Source organism: Octopus bimaculoides, chromosome 23 (assembly GCF_046866305.1).
Source record: "Octopus bimaculoides isolate indiv1 chromosome 23, ASM4686630v1, whole genome shotgun sequence".
NCBI lineage: Eukaryota > Metazoa > Mollusca > Cephalopoda > Octopoda > Octopodidae > Octopus > Octopus bimaculoides.
Window position 1 is genome coordinate 27,317,917 of NC_142950.1, and position 19,153 is coordinate 27,337,069.

The 19,153-nt window shown below is 36.3% G+C and overlaps 1 protein-coding gene across 5 annotated transcripts in view; it reads right to left on the reverse strand.

The window, feature by feature from the left end:
• The window catches only part of LOC106874486 (pumilio homolog 1), a 58,910-nt gene extending 40,320 nt beyond the window's left edge, over positions 1-18,590 (reverse strand). For 2 of the 5 annotated variants that reach the window (XM_089340368.1, XM_089340367.1), the window contains exons 1-3: positions 18,452-18,590; positions 16,498-16,876; positions 15,207-15,272 (exon numbers count right to left, since the gene is read on the reverse strand). In XM_089340368.1, coding sequence (XP_089196494.1) covers positions 15,207-15,272; positions 16,498-16,848 — 417 coding nt within the window. In that variant the 5' untranslated portion in view covers positions 16,849-16,876; positions 18,452-18,590. Of the gene's footprint in view, positions 1-15,206; positions 15,273-16,497; positions 16,877-17,926; positions 18,234-18,451 lie in introns of those variants that run through there. The other 3 variants (XM_089340371.1, XM_089340369.1, XM_089340370.1) reach the window with 2 other exon arrangements.
• Positions 18,591-19,153: the final 563 nt, after the last annotated feature.

The window sequence follows — 19,153 nt, forward strand, 5'->3', positions numbered from 1 at the left end:
CACCTGCAGTACTCGAGGGATTACTACACAGGTATTAGGAAGTTGCCCAGGGTCACAAACTACTGAAGTATGGAACCTTTCAGCTGTCTGCGTTTTTCCTAGTTTGACACAAGGTTTTCAAAATTATATCAATACTTGCACATACAAAAAAAAAATAAGCATCACAGGAAATGGTGATTCTTATTTAATGCAAGTCCATTCCTCAACAACAATGTAAAATAAAAAAAAATATATATATATATATATTACAAACCAGGAAGATGGCTATCAACTGATGAAGACAATAATATATAAAGGACTAATGCATTTCCTACAGTATATGCTAGGCAAACCTAAAACTGAAGGAATCAAAGTTTGCAAGGCAAGCACTAGGTACTGATATGAATCTAAATTTTATACAGGGTAAAGAAAAAAAACATGATGCTGGCCTAGGATATGATGTGGCCTGGAAATTATCACTTCCATACCATAACCAAGGCCATATATATATATATATATATATATATATATATATTTTTTTTTTTCTCAGTTTTTTAGTTCAGCCACAAGTAATTGTAAAGAAAAGAAAATTGAAACACATGAAACATGGTTAGAAACAATAATGGAAGGATTAAAGTGCAAAATATTTCTACAATTTTAGTTATATGCTCCTAATTTTCTCATTTAAGATTTCTTCAGGTCTTTATACAGACAATGTTAGTATGTTCTCACTTTTATTTCCAAATTTTGCTTCATAGTTAATTTTGTTTATGAAATGTTTAAAAACTTGCTCAAAATTCTGAGAAATTAATAAAAACATGTGAATCCTTACAAAGTATAAAATACTGAAAAACCTTTTTTTTAAAGAAGGATTACTAAATATTGCTGGCAGCCCTTTTATCAATTACTTTATCACAATATCCACAACTTCCAGTTATATGTAATATATTGCTGTTAATAGAAAGTGACAGAAAAAGTCAATATGGTCATGGAGAACAGAGTTTCTGAAATTTGGGGACTGAACTCCTCTTCAGGGTTGAGACAACCCTCAAGGAACAAGACAGCCATGTTTTATAGTTGGGTGACCGGCTGCAAATGATAGGGAACACAAAACATTCACATGTACACTAGAAGTAGTAGTAGTAGTAGTAGTAGGAGTAGGAGTAGAGGAACTAAGTGGTAGAGGGAGAAGGAAAGAAAAAGGTAAGGGTGAAGTAGGGGGGAAAAAATTGAGGAGTGCAGATATTCTAGAATGCCAGACATTGATAAATGGATAATGGGGTGGCTTGTATCAAAATGGGTGGCAACGGGTTGGCCTAGCACAGCACAGTATTGTGTGTTGGTGAAAGCAATCAGCAAGGCAACGACCTGTTTCACCTATGTAAAGGGCACAACAATATTTGTAGATAATGCAGTATAAGATTTAGCAGATATGCAGTAGACTGTTTTGTGCGTTGTGGGTTTAGATAAACATTTTCCTTTACTTTTCCACCCCACTCCCACCCAATAATCCTAGTTTTAGTCTTTAGTTCTTTCACCTCATCTTCACCAATTTTTCTTCTTTATTTCTCATTCCTTCCCCTTTAATCACTTCCTCTCCCCTATTTATTACCCATCTACATAGACCAGTTGTCAACCATTTTTTTTTAATTCATGGACCCCCTATGATTCCTATCTTGCCCAAATGGACCCTCATAGCCATTCAATGTTTAAAAAATCTTATTATCATCCTCATTGTTTATAACATCCGCTTTCCATGCTAGCATGGGTTGGACGATTTGACGAAGGACTGGTGAACCAGGTGGCTACACCAGGCTCCAATCTGATTTGGCAGAGTTTCTATAGCTGAATCAGATTAAAGCCTATTATATTTTCATAATATTAAGAATTGATTAAAAAAAATTGTTAAACTATTCTAGTGTATTGTAGAAATGTAACCAGTTTATTGCACAAATTTTAGCAATAAAATCTTACGTGGACTCCCACCAAGGGCCATATGGAGTCAGGTCGAGAACCATTGATGTAAACACTCAGGTTTTGTGTTCCTATCAGTCAACCAATTGCTTAACCCTTTAGCATTTAAATCAGCTCTATCTGGTCCAAAATATTGTTTTACATTCAAACTGACTAGATCCAGCCTCTCACACCTATCCTACAATGTCATCCTAAAAATAAACAATCACATTGAAACCTTGAAGCTACATGATAATGCAAGTCAAAAAGAAAAAAAAACACTGAGTAAATACACATTCCAGTTGAATGCTAAAGGGTTAAACAAAGAATGGAAAACTCCCCCTGTTATCTCAACTCCAAAGAAATGACCAAAACATTGGAAACTCCACTCCAAGGAAATATTACTTTACTCCTTGTGGCTTTTTACCCAAATTAATACCAGTCTTGCCAAGGTAGACCACCACTGGTGGTTGCCCTAAATTCAGGTTTATCTGGTACTTAATAATTGAGCTAGAAACTTAAGAACAACTAACTTTAAACAGACAAATATAAGGTATAACGTGGCAGTCAACTTATATACATAGGTTAAATGTGTTTCAATCATCGACAATGAAATAACTGTCATAATTTAGAGAAAATATAAATATTCTCATGTCAATTAGAGTAAGAGATAGAAATAATTGCCTGACAAGGACAGACATTTGAAGTGTAGTATTTAGATAGCTTTGTTAAAATGAAGCTAATTGCAGTAATATTAATATATTTATCCAAGTAAATTGTTCTTTAAAAATAAGAATGGGATGGTATTATTTTACGAGACATATTTTCTGCTTTTTGCTTCATTCGGTCTGTCGTTTAACTGCAGCCTTGCAGGAGCGCTCTCTAAAAGGGTTTTGTTGAACACACCATTCCCAATATCAAGCAACAGTGGGAAACAACACAAACGCACAATGAACTCCCATGTAGTTTCCACCAACCCGAACTGCAGTAGAAGACATTTACCCAAAGAGCTGTGCAGAGGTACAAATCCCAACAGAAATCATCATCATCATCGTTTAACGTCCGCGTTCCATGCTAGCATGGGTTGGACGATTTGACTGAGGACTGGTGAAACCAGATGGCTACACCAGGCTCCATTCTGTTTTAGCAGAGTTTCTACAGCTGGATGCCCTTAAGGCCAGTCAGGCGGCACTGGCAACAGCCACGCTCAAAATGGTGTATTTTATGTGCCACCCGCACAAGAAATTAAAATTTGAAATCCAAGATAATGAGAATATGTTAATGTTAAGATTTTCTTCTATGAAGAAGAAGAATGGCAGTAACAAATACTTCGAGAAATGCAAATTGTAATGAAACAAAAATATAAACTGCTGTATTTGTAAGAGTGAATCATTGAAATAATTTTGTTGGTTTGCAGGTGAATAATAAAAATCAGAAAGTTCAAAGAAAAATGCAATGTGGTCATGGTGGTCTAAAATAGTTATGTAATTACTGGGACAAGAAAACATTTACAACTACACACATATGAACACCTGTATACATATAATATATACACACACACATACATTTAGGTACAAGCATGGCTATGTGGTTAAGAAGTTCACTTCACAATTGCATGATTTTAGGTCCAGTCTCATTGTGCAGCACTTCGAGAAAATGTCTGACTAATGCCTTGTGAGTGAAATTGGAAGATAGAAACTGCAAAGAAGTTAGTCGTGTATGTGTGTGTGTGTGTAGATACACACAGGCAATAGCAGAGATGGCAAAGGGAAGAGTAAATAATGGGTGAGTGGGGAGGAGCAGTGTGGTGCAGCCTCAAACTTAATTCCAGTTATGATCAAAATGGTCAAGAAAATATGAAATGGATTGATTCACCAAAGAGAAAACATTATAAAAGCACAAAATTTATTAATTTTGAAGAGGACAATTGTCAAGTTTATCCATTCTTCAAATTTTCATTATTACAGCTGTTCCCTAACAACAACAAAGAACTTAATAGTCAAATAAAGAGTGATATGCAATGTACTATCTGTTAACCCATGAACATTCAGATTACTCTGCGAAAGTGATGTTTATTCATACTGGTTTGAATTAATCATGCATTATCTTGTGTAACTGAGATTTTGATGTGGTTTTATTATTAGTGGGTGTGTGAGGGGCTAGATCTGGCCAGTTTGAACCTAAAACAGAATATTTTGGCCAGATATAGCTGGTTTAAATGCTAAAGGGTTGAGAGGCAGAAGCACTTCCACACAATCGTGTACACAAGACAGGAACTTCCACCTACCAAATTTGATCAAAAGGCTTCAGTCAGCTCAAGGCTACTTGCCCAAGGTGTCATGCAGTGTGACTGAACCCAAAACCATGTGGTTGAGAAGAAAGCTTCCTAACCACACAGCCATGCCTGCACCTCTCATGCTGGTACCACGTAAAAAGCACCCAGTGCACTTTGTAAAAAGAAAGGTGTCCAGCCACAAAAATCATACCAAAACAGATAGTTGGAGCCTGATGCAGCTCTTCAACTGGCCAGCTCCTGTCAAACCAACTGATGCCAGCATAGAAAACAAACATTAAATGATGATGAATGTACCATAATGATGGTACCGCAGTATAGCTGCATGTTATAAACAACACTTTCTTGGCTCAAATTACAATTTGACTTCATAAAAATTAAATCTAACTCAACAGCAGCCACAGAGTAGAACCATACTTTACATGCTAGCTCAACTCTTCTAACATATAATAAATAGGTCAGTTTTAAATAAGCTCAAATAACAGTGAGAAAATTGGGCAGACTACCTCTACAGTGTTCGAATCTCATCAATATCAATTTTACTTTTTGTCTTTTCAGAGTTAAAAAAAAAAAATTAGGCGCAGGAGTGGCTGTGCGGTAAGTAGCTTGCTTACCAACCACACGGTTCTGGGTTCAGTCCCACTGCGTGGCACCTTGAGCAAGCGTCTCCTACTATAGCCTCGGGCCGACCAAAGCCTTGTGAGTGGATTTGGGAGACAGAAACTGAAAGAAGCCCGTCGTATATATGTATATGTATTTATATATGTGTGTCTGTGTTTGTCCTCCCACCATCGCTTGACAACCGATGGTGGTGTGTTTACGTCCCTCTAACTTAGCGGTTCGGCAAAAGGGACTGATACAATAAGTGCTAGGCATCCAAAGAACAAGTCCTGGGGTCGATTTGCTCGACTAAAGGTGGTGCTCCAGCATGGCCACAGTCAAAAGACTGAAACAAGTAATAGAGAGAATATATACTAATAGGCACAGGAATGGCTGTGAGGTCAGAAGTTTACTTCTCAACTACATGGTTCCAGATTCAGCCGCACTGTGTAGCACCTTGTGTAACTGCTGGTCTTCCATAAAACAACCTTGCCTAGACTTGTGCCTCGAGGGGAACTTTCTAGGTGCAATCCCATGGTCATCCATGACTGAAGGGCGTCTTTACCCTTTTTAACTAAAACTACACATCAACACATACAAACCTTTGGTTTATTCTCACCCTTACCTCCTCTTCTAAACAAACCTCTATACACACACACGCAAACAAAAGACCAATTCTCAGACAGGTACAGAACAGACCTTAGCGTGAAAAAGGGAAATCACCAAGTCACGAATAGCAATGAAAGACTGTGACAAACAAATAACCGATTGATTGCTTAAATAACACATTAACCCTTTAGCATTTAAACCGACCATATCTGGCCAAAATATTGTACCTGTTTTATGTTCAAACTGGCCAGATCCAGCATCTCACACCTACCCTGCAATGTCATTCTAGAAGTAAATAATCACATGATTTGAAATCTTGAAGCTACAAGACAATACATGATTAATTTTTTTAACATGTGAATAAATAAGCATTAAATTTGACAGAGTAACCTGAATATTAAAGGGTTAAATGATTGAATAGCCAGTTGGTTAGATACTTAACCAATCAACAAGCAATAAAGATGTGGAACTGAACCCGTGTGTTATTACTGGCATAACGACGCTCGTAAGACAACAAAACTTGTTTCAATACACAAACTTGCAAATGAAACAGAAACGAGATACTACAAATGCTGAGTTGGAAACTATGGTGAGAAAATAATCTTACAAAAGAACCCTCTCACCTAATCAACATTTATTATCAATATTCATAAACTGGTCGACACCAAACTAGATGAACTACTGTCAAAATCTCTCCATGTTCTGTCCAAATCTCATCAGGCTCAACTAAAGTTAACCTAAGGACAAAAATGAGGGATCCTCTTACATCGCAATCTAGGACATCTCCCTTTACTGTCTTTAACAACAAAAAAACCTGAAAGGACATTGTAGCTTTTATATATATATATATATATATATATATATATACACATACATACGGGTTTTTTCAGTTTTTGTCTAACAAATCCCCTCACAAGGCTTTAGTTGGCCCAATGGCCCAAGGATATACTGGACCCAGAACCATGTGGTTGGGAAACAAGCTTGTTACCACACAGCCACACCTATATATATATATATATATATATATATATATATATATATATATATATATATATATATATCTAGGGCACAACATCTGCAGTAGTTTTCCTAGTTCATATCCCACCTATATTATTATAGTTTAAAAAGAAATCAATATTTAAATAGATTTTCGTGAATCAATCCAATATTGAACTTGCCCATTATTCCACCTTACACAGACAGGCATACATTATATATCCCATGCATAATAATAGCTTCGACAACTGCTACTACTAATGCATAACTTATCAATAATATAAACTCAAGGGAAAACTACAGCTGCTGGCAACACATGCAATGATTGCAGTATTTAATTCAAACCTATTAAAAATTAGGACAAAAAAAAAAACAACCTAGATCTAACAAATTGTAGAATATTTCGCAATGAGAAAGTGAGTCAAAATCATAATCTTTAAACATAAATCACTAGTCACCCACTCATCCACCTACCTACCAACATAGTAACACTCAATACTACAAAGAGGCTAATGCTTCGTGTTTGTTTAATTGTTCCAAATTAGTAGTTAGAAACTGTTTCTCTAGCAAACCAACTAATTTTAAAATTTGAGTGACAGTCAGAAGAGTAGCGGGCTCTATTACATGCAGTGGGAGGCGTGCCCAGTCGTAGTACAGACATCTACTTGGAGCTGGCCAGAGACTACACAACATGCAGTGGGTGTGGTGCTAGAGGTTGACTCAACCAGGCATGACATGAAGCTACACAGAATGCAGTGGGGTATCGTGCGAGAGGTTTGCACAATCGGGTATAACATGAGGCTACAAAACACACAGCGGGTGTTGTGCTAGAGGTCTTCTCAAATAGTATGACATGATACTACACAACATGCAGGTATGCTCAGTCAGGAATAACAGGTAATGGGGAAACAATAGAAAAAACAAAATCCTAATAAAATAGTTTAACACAGGTAAATGTAGGCATGGCTGTGTGATTAACCCTTTGGCATTTAAACTGGCCATATCCAGCCAAAATATTCTGTTTTGTTCAAACTGGTTAGATCTGGCTTCTCACATCTACCCAACAATGTCATTATAAAAATAACCACATCACTGAAATCTCAAAGTCACAAAATAATGCATGATTAATTCAAAGCAATCAGAATAAATAAACATTACATCTAACAGAATCTGAATGCTAAAGAGTTAAAGAACTCTTGTTTTGTAATACTGTGATTTTAGGTTCAGTACTTCGACAAGCATCCTCTAACACTGCTCCTGATGGATTAAAGCCCTGTGAGTAAATTGGGTAGAGAGCTAACTGTGAGGCAACCAGTTTGTACCAGCAAAAGAGACCAACAAAATAAGTACCCAACTAAAGTACTGGACGAGATATTGTAGTGTTGTGGCATCAATTCCTGTTTGTGCCTAATTTAAGAAAGGAGTGAAAGCCGAGAGGTCAAGCTCTGAAACAAAATATTTCAAAATATAAGGGGCAATCCTATTCTAAGTCACTTTTCCTTTTGCGCACACAAAAACAATTACGAGGATGTTAAAGTCTTGTGGATTTAAAGATTACGATTCGCTTTAGTCAATTTACCAATTGCTGTACGACTATGAAATATGGGCAGAGATGAACAAGGGGAGCTGTGTAAAGTGTTTCACAAGCAGGATTATGTGGTTAAAAAAAGCTTGTTTTCCCCAACCATATACACACACGCGACAGGCTTCTTTCAGTTTCCAACCACCAAATCTATTCACTAGGCTTTTGGTTGGCCCGAACCTAAAGTAGAAGACACTTACTTGTCCAAGGTGCCACACAGTGGGACTGAACCTGGAACCATGAAGTTGAGAAGCAAGCTTCTTACCACATAAACGCATGCACCTATCTTATGAAAGTTATACTAATTCAAAACACTTATTGACAGAAAACTACAACACTTAAAACAGACTTTGGTTCTACTAGGATATTAAACAGAAATAGTTGAGAGCCAGACAAAAATAGCTCTCAGTATTCAGACAACACATTTCAGAATGGAGATCATTGCAATTCTAAATTCTGAGTACTTTATTAACCACAGAGAGGAAAACAGGAACGGGTTGGTATAGTGACATATCGACAAATGAATTAAGATGACGGTGAAAGAGGTTTGTGACAGAGAGGAGGGTGAGGTTACAACACTGTCAGGTCTCCATTCATCAGTGAATACTGATGCAAGGACCACATTGTACACCTTAGGAACCCGGAACCAGTTTATTAAAAATGTGGTAAAAATATATTTTCTAATAATTTCAATGTCTATAACAATACAATTTGAGGACAGGTGAAAAGTATTTGTCACATGGTTAACTAGGAAGAAGACTATTTTCAAAGGATGAATACCGTTTTTAGGATGATTATATACACACACACACACACCAGAAATAACTGGTCATATCTGTTAAAGTCTGTCATACCGGCCATGATGAAATACCACAAGGTATAGAAAATACGTATTCGCCTTTATATATTTAATCCTTTATATTGAACACTCAATATTTCATCTATTCACTAAGACATCATCATCATCATCGTTTAACGTCCGCTTTCCATGCTAGATGGGTTGGACGATTTGACTGAGGACTGGTGAAACCGGATGGCTACACCAGGCTCCAGTCTGATTTGGCAGAGTTTCTACAGCTGGATGCCCTTCCTAACGCCAACCACTCAGAGAGTGTAGTGGGTGCTTTTACGTGTCACCCGCACGAAAACGGCCACGCTCGAAATGGTGTCTTTTATGTGCCACCCGCACAAGCCAGTCCAGGGGCACTGGCAACGATCTCGCTCGAAAATCCTACAGGATCCAGTCAGGCGGTACTGGCAACGGCCACGCTCAAAATGGTGCATCTCATGTGCCACCCGCACAAGAACCAGTCCAGGGGCACTGGCAACGATCTTACTTGGCTTGCCGGGTCTTCTCACGCACAGCACATTTCCAAAGGTCTCGGTCAGTAGTCATCGCCTCGGTGAGGCCCAATGTACGAAGGTCTTGCCTCACCACCTCAGCCCAGGTCTTCCTGGGCCTACCTCTTCCACGGGTTCCCTCAACTGTTAGGGTGTGGCACTTTTTCACGCAGCTATCCTCCTCCATTCTCACCACATGTCCATACCAGCGCAATCGTCTCTCTTGCACGCCACAACTGATGCTTCTAATGTTCAGCTTTTCTCTCAAGATACTTACACTCTGACGGGTATTCACATTGACATTACACATCCAACGGAGCATACTGGCTTCATTCCTTGCGAGCTTACGTATGTCCTCAGCAGTTACAGCCCATGTTTCACTGCCATGTAGCATGGTTGTTCGTACGCATGCGTCATACAGTCTGCCTTTTACTCTGAGTGAGAGTCCCTTTGTCGCCAGCAGGGGTAAGAGCTCTCTAAACTTTGCCCAGGCTATTCTTATTCTAGCAGCTACACTTTCAGCGCACCCACCCCCACTACTAACTTGGTCGCCCAGATAGCGGAAGCTATCGACTACCTCTAGTTTTTCACCCTGGAATGAGATAGAAGTTGTTTCCTGTTTGTTTGCAGTCTTTATTGCACCTGAACATCTGGGACATATACCATGTATTCAATAAGACATTCAATACTTTATTTCATTGTACCATCCATTTTTATTTTATATTATATATTGTATATTCCAGGGCATCCAGCTGTGGAAACCCTGCCAAATCAGATTGGAGCCTGGTGTAGCCATCTGGTTTCACCAGTCCTCAGTCAAATCGTCCAACCCATGCTAGCATGGAAAGCAGACGTTAAACGACGACAACGATATATATGTGCTGTGCGTGAGAAGACCCGGCAAGCCAAGTGAGATCGTTGCCAGTGCCCCTGGACTGGCTCTTGTGCGGGTGGCACATAAGATGCACCATTTTGAGTGTGACCGTTGCCAGTGCCGCCTGACTGGCCTTTGTAGGGTTTTCGAGTGAGATCGTTGCCAGTGCCCCTCGACTGGCTTTTGTGCGGGTGGCACGTAAAATACACCACTTTGAGCGTGGCCGTTGCCAGCACCGCCTGACTGGCCTTCGTGCGGGTGACACGTAAAAGCACCCACTACACTCTGAGTGGTTGGCGTTAGGAAGAGCATCCAGCTGTAGAAACTCTGCCAAATTAGATTGGAGCCTGGTGTTGCCATCCGGTTTCACCAGTCCTCAGTCAAATCGTCCAACCCATGCTAGCATGGAAAGCGGACGTTAAACGATGATGATATTCTATATCCCACATTGGTTTTGCAGGAATATAAATAAAACATAAAAAACAGACAGTGTTGGAACTCTTTTAAACAAAATAATATATTCCTCTATACACAATCATACAAAACCCCTTTTTTTGTATTTATTTTTACTCGCATATATATATATATATATATATATATACACACACACTATACTGCTGACGTTCAAAAGAATGTAAGCTCAGAAATATAGGCAGCAGGAGATATTGTAGTGTTGTGGCATCAATTCCTGTTTGTGCCTAATTTAAGAAAGGAGTGAAAGCTGAGAGTTCAAGCTCTGAAACAAAATTTTTCAAAATATAAGGAGCAATCCTATTCTAAGTCGGTTTTCCTTTTGAGCACACAAAAACAGTTACGAGGATGTTTAAGTCTCGTGGATTTAAAGATTACGATTCACTTTAGTAAATTTACCAATTTTATTCTCTCAATTATTTTAAAATTTTGTTTCAAACAAGGGCTTAGTTGCTTTTTTCATAACGATGTTTTAAACACCAGATGAGACATTGTTTTCCTTAAATCTTAAATGCCTATTCTTGTTAAAGGTGTTCCCACCGTGATTTTTTTTTTTTTATACCTTTAGTGCCCGCCTCTATTCTAAATACTGCATATTTTTGCATACACAAAGGGAACAAATTATTTATCATGTCGAAATATTTAAAAAAAAAAAAACCCTCCAAAATACTAATTAAAAGAAAAATTAGTCTTTATTACATAATACAAATCTTACTGATTGTTTGACAATGTTAACATGAAAAAAAATGTCCTCATCTAGAAATTTGTTTTTCTTTTAGGCTTCAGACATGTCAGTTTCATTTACACACCTCGTCGGAACCTCCAGACGAAAACTAATAGACATGCTTCGATATACATCATACATATATATATATACAATGTACTTACAGACATTCTAATCATATTGATTTACTACATTTTGAAAAACCTATTACAACGTTTATAGACGAGTTGCTAAGAGGGTCAGACAGACAGAGATACACACATACAGAGTAAACAAGGACAGACACCGTAAAATCGATGCAATTAAAATGGCGCTAAGGTAAAAATTAGTAAGAGACCCATTATAAAAAAATAAAAAAGAAAATATAAAGAAAATACAATCACAATGGGGGAAAGAAATGCCGTTTTCCTCTAGAGTCTGAAATCTTATTCCATGTGCTCCAAAGCTTTTTATCACTATACATATAGAAATATTTATATATATATATATATATATATATATATATATATATATATATAATTATAAACATATAGGGATCAGCATGAGTTGTTTCACCAACATACTGAAAATTTAGAAATAGCCGTCAAAGAACTACTAACTCTAACTACAATTCATGCTGATCCCTATATGTTTATAATTATAAATGGTTTAACGATAAAGGTTTTTTTTTTTTTGCATACTGAACTACTTGGCAAAATTGTTAATTATTAATTTTATTAACTAATTGGCAATTCCCTGCCCTATATCTATATATCGTTTTAAGGCACAATAAGAAAATGACTCTCCCCAGGCACAACAGTATATATATATATATATATATATATATATATATATATATATATATATACGGTTTAGATATAGATTCAAGGCTTGAATATGGTACTTATGCGAAGGCACCCGAATATCACATCCCAAAAGGATGGGTGATTAAAATCAAATAATAAGCAACACGGATTTCAAAAGTGATTGCAGTACGCACGTTTCATGCTACTTCAATTTATTTAAGTAATGTGAGCATTACCTTAAATATGTTGCCACATTTGTAATATGTCTTTTTTTCTACATTTTTTCGTGCAGCTGAAGATTGCTCTTCATATTGCATTTAAGGTAATGCTCACATTACTTAAATAAATTGAAGTAGCATGAAACGTGCGTACTGCAATCACTTTTGAAATCCGTGTTGCTTATTATTTGATATATATATATATATATATGTGTGTGTGTGTGTGTGTGCTTTTTTATAGTAGTCTGACCTTAGAGTCCCTCATGGCGTGAGGCGTTATTATATAGTAATGCCCTTATATAAATATAAATATATATATATATATATATATATATATGACTATAACAATGCCCTCATTACCACAGTGTTGTAACTGCTGGGGAATTGGAAAAAGAAAAAATACACTGCATTTATATATACATATATTTAGTGTGTAGACGACCGAACGTAATTGAAAGTTACAAATCAAGTTTTATAATGATTAGTCAATTAAACAATAACTATTGTGTGCGTGCGTGTGTAGCTGTATGACAAATAATTGAATGACTAAAACCAAAAAAAAAAAAAAACAGGTTGATTATTCATTCCCAGGTTTTAAAAATCGATCGTCAACTTAATCACAAAATACTAAGAAACTTTTAATTTTATTATAATATATATATATATATACACACACATATATATATATAATATGGTTTTGTGCTTTAACTGTTATATGTATATATTAGAAGACAAATGAAGCTTGGAGCGAATAAACTAGATACTTTTAACATACATGGCTTGCTGCATGTGCGTGCGATTGTGTGTATATACATTTTTGTGTATATATACAAGCACTAATAGTGTTAAATTAATTTCTCTTACGGTCTGTAGTCCACCCCGCCGCTACCTAAATTAAACCGCGCGCACCACTCGACCGACAAACATCCTAGTGCCCGTCATCCTCAACATTAAATATCAGAAATCGACCGTTTATATATATATATATATATTTGTATATTTCAGACACTCCGGTTTCGAATCTCGATCGTGGAGGTTTCCAAATGATATTTTGGGATTTTTTTTAAATCGGACAAACTAAACAAGCATTTTTAAGTACGGGGGAAAAATTTTAAAAAACAAAAAGAAAAATCAAGGCTACAACACAACGAAAAGACTTCTGGTGCTGAGAGTAAGTGAAGGGGAGTTTATTAGACGGTAACGTGGTGGTAGCAGCAGCAGCGATAGTGAGAGGGAGGTAACGGGAAGACATGAGAAAGAGGGAGGGAAGGGGAGTCAAGTATGAGTGAGTCGGCAGCATGTAGTAGTGTGTGTGTGTGTGTGTAACCTTTTGTTTGAGAGCGTGGTTAGTATTACCGTTAAACTTAGTATATAATATTATACTTAACACCATTAAATGTCTGATGGCTAAAAAAAAAAAGCTATCTTGCACACATATATAATATATATATCCCCCACATACATTGATAAAGGCAAGCAAAAAAGCCAAAACTTCGAAGTCACTGTAGCAACCTTTCCTTTGTAAAAAAGTTAAACATCTTCCGGTTTTATGTTTCATAAGTATCTTTTACATAAAAGCAGACACAAATAATTCATAATCGGCAGAGATTACAGTGAAACAAGCGCCGAAAGTTTCGTGTAATTGACAAGGCCAACACACGAAACTCTCCGTTCCTAAGCCACTAGCATCTACCGATTATGAAATATATATATATATACACGCGCTTTGAGTTCTATTTTCCCGTTTGCCTTACCAAACCTACCTACATATTTATATATATATATATATATATATATAGGCGAAAGTAAAGAATACGTACACGCCGTGTTTTTAAGGTTAGAGGTTTTCGTTACGCCGAAAACGGGTGGTGTATGTATTCTTTACCTCCACCATGTGTGTAAATAAATATATATATATATATATATATATATATATATATATATATATATACACACACACGCAGTGATCACTATAGTTAATACACATGATGAAAACTCAAGTGCCCACCATTAGTACCCAACTGTAGTAGCTATGGTCATCCGATAGAGTTATGTGAATGTCAATGAAGACAGTAAATAGAGCTGATAGCAATTATATACATACATACATATATATATACCGAGGCTATGAACATGATCTATCACACACATACAGCACATAGATATATATATATATATATTAGAGATACGCATAGACAACTCCAGCAGACACCACAATGCACGAGGGTGTGAAAATACGATAACTAGTGTTACGTTTAAAAATGGACGACTAAACGAACTAAGGGGAAGAAATTGAGTAGAGCTCTGCTAACTACTACATTATATAATATATATATATATATATATATGTACATACACACATCACAGCTCTACATCTACAGTGAGAAGAGAGAGTTAAGACTTATAAGTATCTCAGAAAAAAAAGATATGAAAGTGAATGTATGTGTATATTTCATATGAATATATATATATATTGTGGATGTTTCTAAGTAAAGATCGAGTTTTCAACACATGACGGTGTGTCTCTTACGTGGTTGATCGGCGTGCTAGAAATAGCCGCTAAAGACCCACTCCTCGAACTACACCCCCCAGTCTTTTAAAAAAATGTTTTGTGATCTTAGGCGATTGGGGGGGGGGGGGGGAATACGAGATGGTCGTGACCAAAACAAAAACAAAAAAATCCGTTCGTGATCAAAAATGTCTCTTCTGACCTAGCGTTAAACGAGAGGTAAATTGAACAACAACAACAAAAAAAAACATTATGAATAAATATATACATACCTCCCTCTGGCTTAAACTGACAGCATGGAACTCCCTTTCCAAATCCTGCACAGTCATTCCACGGCCCTGAAACAAAATATTATTATGTTATACGTACATCTCACTAGCCAATATATATATATATATATATATATATATATATATATATAGATAAGACAATTAACTTGGAAAATGTTAAAATATACATGGATGATATTTGCCGTAAACCCGTAGAATCAAATATTTTAATACATTATATATACACAAAGAGGTCTCAGTGTGTCTGTGTGTATATATATATATATCATCAAAGACTAGAGGTAGTCTGCACAAACAAGAATTATATTTATTGGAAAAAGAGCATTTTACAGATTATACTTATACACATTAGTTACGGTATCCATCTATGTGTATATATATATATATATATATATAAACACAAATGCACAATACTTTTTTTATATTATAAGGAGCAAGACTGCTTAATTATACAGAAATATATACAATGTGAATGGAATGATAGTCTGTGCGACTGGGTGTATATCGAAGGACAATGCTTATTACACTGGACATCTACACATGCAGGGAGATAAACCTTGATTTGATATCTACTTCCATGTATGTTCTACGTGTGTGAGTGTGTACATACATGCGTGTGAGTATGTATATATTATTTATACAGTATAAGATATATATATACAGTAGTCTTAATAAATGCTGCACGAGATGATTCACACAGACATATATTAGAGAAAGTATTTATCTGCATGTACTCAGAAATATGAAGATTATGTAGATGTCTTAATTTGATGTGTGTGTGTGTCTGTGTACATATATGTGTGTATATATATTATTCAAAGTTATTAAACAATTGTTTCACGTAATATTAATAAACTATCGGCATTCCCCCAAAGTTTGTCTGTATCCGCGTGGGTGTAAATGTAATTATTATTATAATCATTTATTGTTATTATGTACCCGTGAAACACTGGGTCGATGGAATGAACTAGTCTCAAACACCACCAAATTTCAGGCCTTGTGTCTTTAGTAGAAGCGATGATTATTATTATTATTATTATTATTATTATTATTATTATTATTCAGTGTTACTAATTAAGTAATTTGTAATTTCTATTAGCATCTCCCCAGTTTTCTGATGTCCAAGAAATAGCTGTTATAACAATTAGACAGCAAAACAAATAGGTTTTTCAAACTGAAAACTACAATGGGTGACGAGACAAGGGTGGTGACGTTGATGGGGGGAGGGTGCGATAAAGGAAAACGTCTAAGGAGACAAGGAGAGGAAACGAACCTGTTCAATAAGGCTGTCGTCACCTGCAGCCCAACGTTTGTTACCGTAGTTGGCCAGTTCGGCATCAGTCTGAGGTCTCTGGAAGAAATAACCAACTCTGGCATCGTCTTGAGAACGACTAGCCATGCCATGTTGTCGCATCCCGCTCATGTCTTGACCACCACCGCCGCCGCCACCACCGTGATGTTGCTGTTGCTGTTGCTGCTGCTGTGGATGATGATGGTGATGATGATGATGGTGTTGATGCTGACCACCAGAGTGATGGCCACTACTGTGGTGGCCACCGTTTGTCAACATACCACGGTTAGTGGTGTCCCAGGCTACTTCAGAGGACATATTTAAAATGGGCATCCGGGGTTCATTATATCATTTCTCAAGTCTGAAATTTACAAAAAAAATAAGAGACATGGATAGAGATTTAGATACATAAACACATGGGTTATATATATAGATATCTATGTATGTATGTGTGTGTATATCTCTCTCTCTCTCTCTCTATATATATATATATAAGACGAAAGGCTGTATATATGTGTTCATATAGTGATATCTACACAGTGAATTGGTGAGATAAATATATATATATATACATAGAGAGAGAGAAAGAGTGTGTGTGTGTGTGGAGACCCTAAAAGAGAGAGGTAGGTTAGGTACACAGACAAGGGACAAATAAATAGAGAAACACGAGTAATTTTAGATGCATAAATACAGATATTGACAGAGATAGATAGATAGATAGATATGGAGAGAGAGAGAGGAGGGACATATTTGTGAGATACAAATTAGATATATAAAGAATTAATAGAGGAACATTAAATGTGTGTGTGCAGAGAGAGAGAGATTAGATATAGATAACGCTTGAGAGAGATCAGATATATTTGAGAGGAACAGATTAGAAACACAGAGAGAGAGAGAATGGGAGAGGAACATTAGACATGGAAAAGAACAAATTAGCTTGTAGAGGCAGATATAGACAAGACAGATCGAATATGTATACACATATATATATATGTATGTATAAATATTTATAGAAATTATATTATATGTATGTATAAATGTATACAGAAATTATATAGTGACATCTAACTTCAAATCTTAGTGTTTGAATGTTTCATTTAGAAATTATATATATATATATATATGTGAGCAAGAAAGAGAGAGATTAGAAATTTAATATATATATATATGACTATTAGACAGACTAATGCATTTAACACTAGAGAATGTTATATAAAGCTATCTACACACACACATATGTATATATATATATATATATATATATATGCACTCACATCTACATTATTATATGCATGCACAAAGAATATTTAATATATATACGTATATATATATATTAGATATTCTTTGTGCATGTATATAATATAGATGTGAGTGTATATATACATATTATATGAGCATGGTTACAAATTACCTGATAAATGTAAATGTTTTAACAAGAGATATAAAGAGAGAGACCTAGAGAGAGAGAGAGAGACAGATATATGTGATACAAAGGAGAAAGACACAGAGGGAGAATACATGAAAATGACTAATATGTGCAGTTACATGAGTTTGTTATCGACATTTAAAGTGGTGTAAAAAGGGAGAAGAAAGCAGCTATATAACAACATGGCGGGACATAGAGAATTATAATTGAGAAGAGGAAGACACGTCGTGCTGCTCTGTCTGTCTCTCTATCTATCTTAGTTTGCTCTTGCTCTCTGTATCTCTCCCTCTTTCAGTCATTCTCTCTCTCTCTCTCTCTCTCTCTCGCTCACTTCGAAAATAAAAAAATAAAATAATAGCTTTTGTGTGTGTGTGTGTGTGTTATTTCAGCTTCGAGTTTTTTGTGGTAGATCAATGCTGCAAAACAGAAATATCAATGTACAAAACGAAAGGTCGAACTGTAAAATATCGGGTAGAATGTTGGCGATGCGAAATTAAAGAAGTTACAAACCGTGATGACATTGGATTAAAAAAAGGATTTGACGCTCGTAATAACAACCACTTCACAACATGGCGAACGACATTTGGCAGCCGCAATGCATGACGGGTACCATGTGCTGCTGTTACTGCCGCTGCTGCTTACTCACGAAGATTATGATGAAGAGGAGGAGAAGAAGCAGAAGAATTATCTGTTGCTACTATACACTCTCTCTCTTAATGATGCTGATGATATTGATGATGATTTTTATGCTGCTTCTGGTGATGTTATTACTGTTGTTATTGCTGATAGTGATGCTGCTGTTGCTGCATCTACTGCTGCTGCTGCTGTGGAGGATATGAATATAAGACCATGGCAGATCACATGATTCGTAAACCCGGGAAGTTTAGTTCTTTCTACACGCCATTCCTTTGTTTAGGGATGTTTGCCAATATTTATCATTTTTTTACACTTGTTCCCGAATATTTCTCTCCCCTTTTTCTCTACCTCTCTTTATCTAGGGCTCGTTATTGTTGCTAGCAGAATCGCTAACACGCCGGACAGAATGCTTAGCAGCATTTCATCCGACCTCACGTTCTGAGTTCAAATTCAGCCGAGGTTGATATTTTTGCCCTTCGTCCTTTCGAGGATCGATAAAATAAGTACCAATTGAGCACTGGGGTTGATGTAATCGACTTACCAAACCCCCAAGATTGATAGCCTAATCGATAAAAT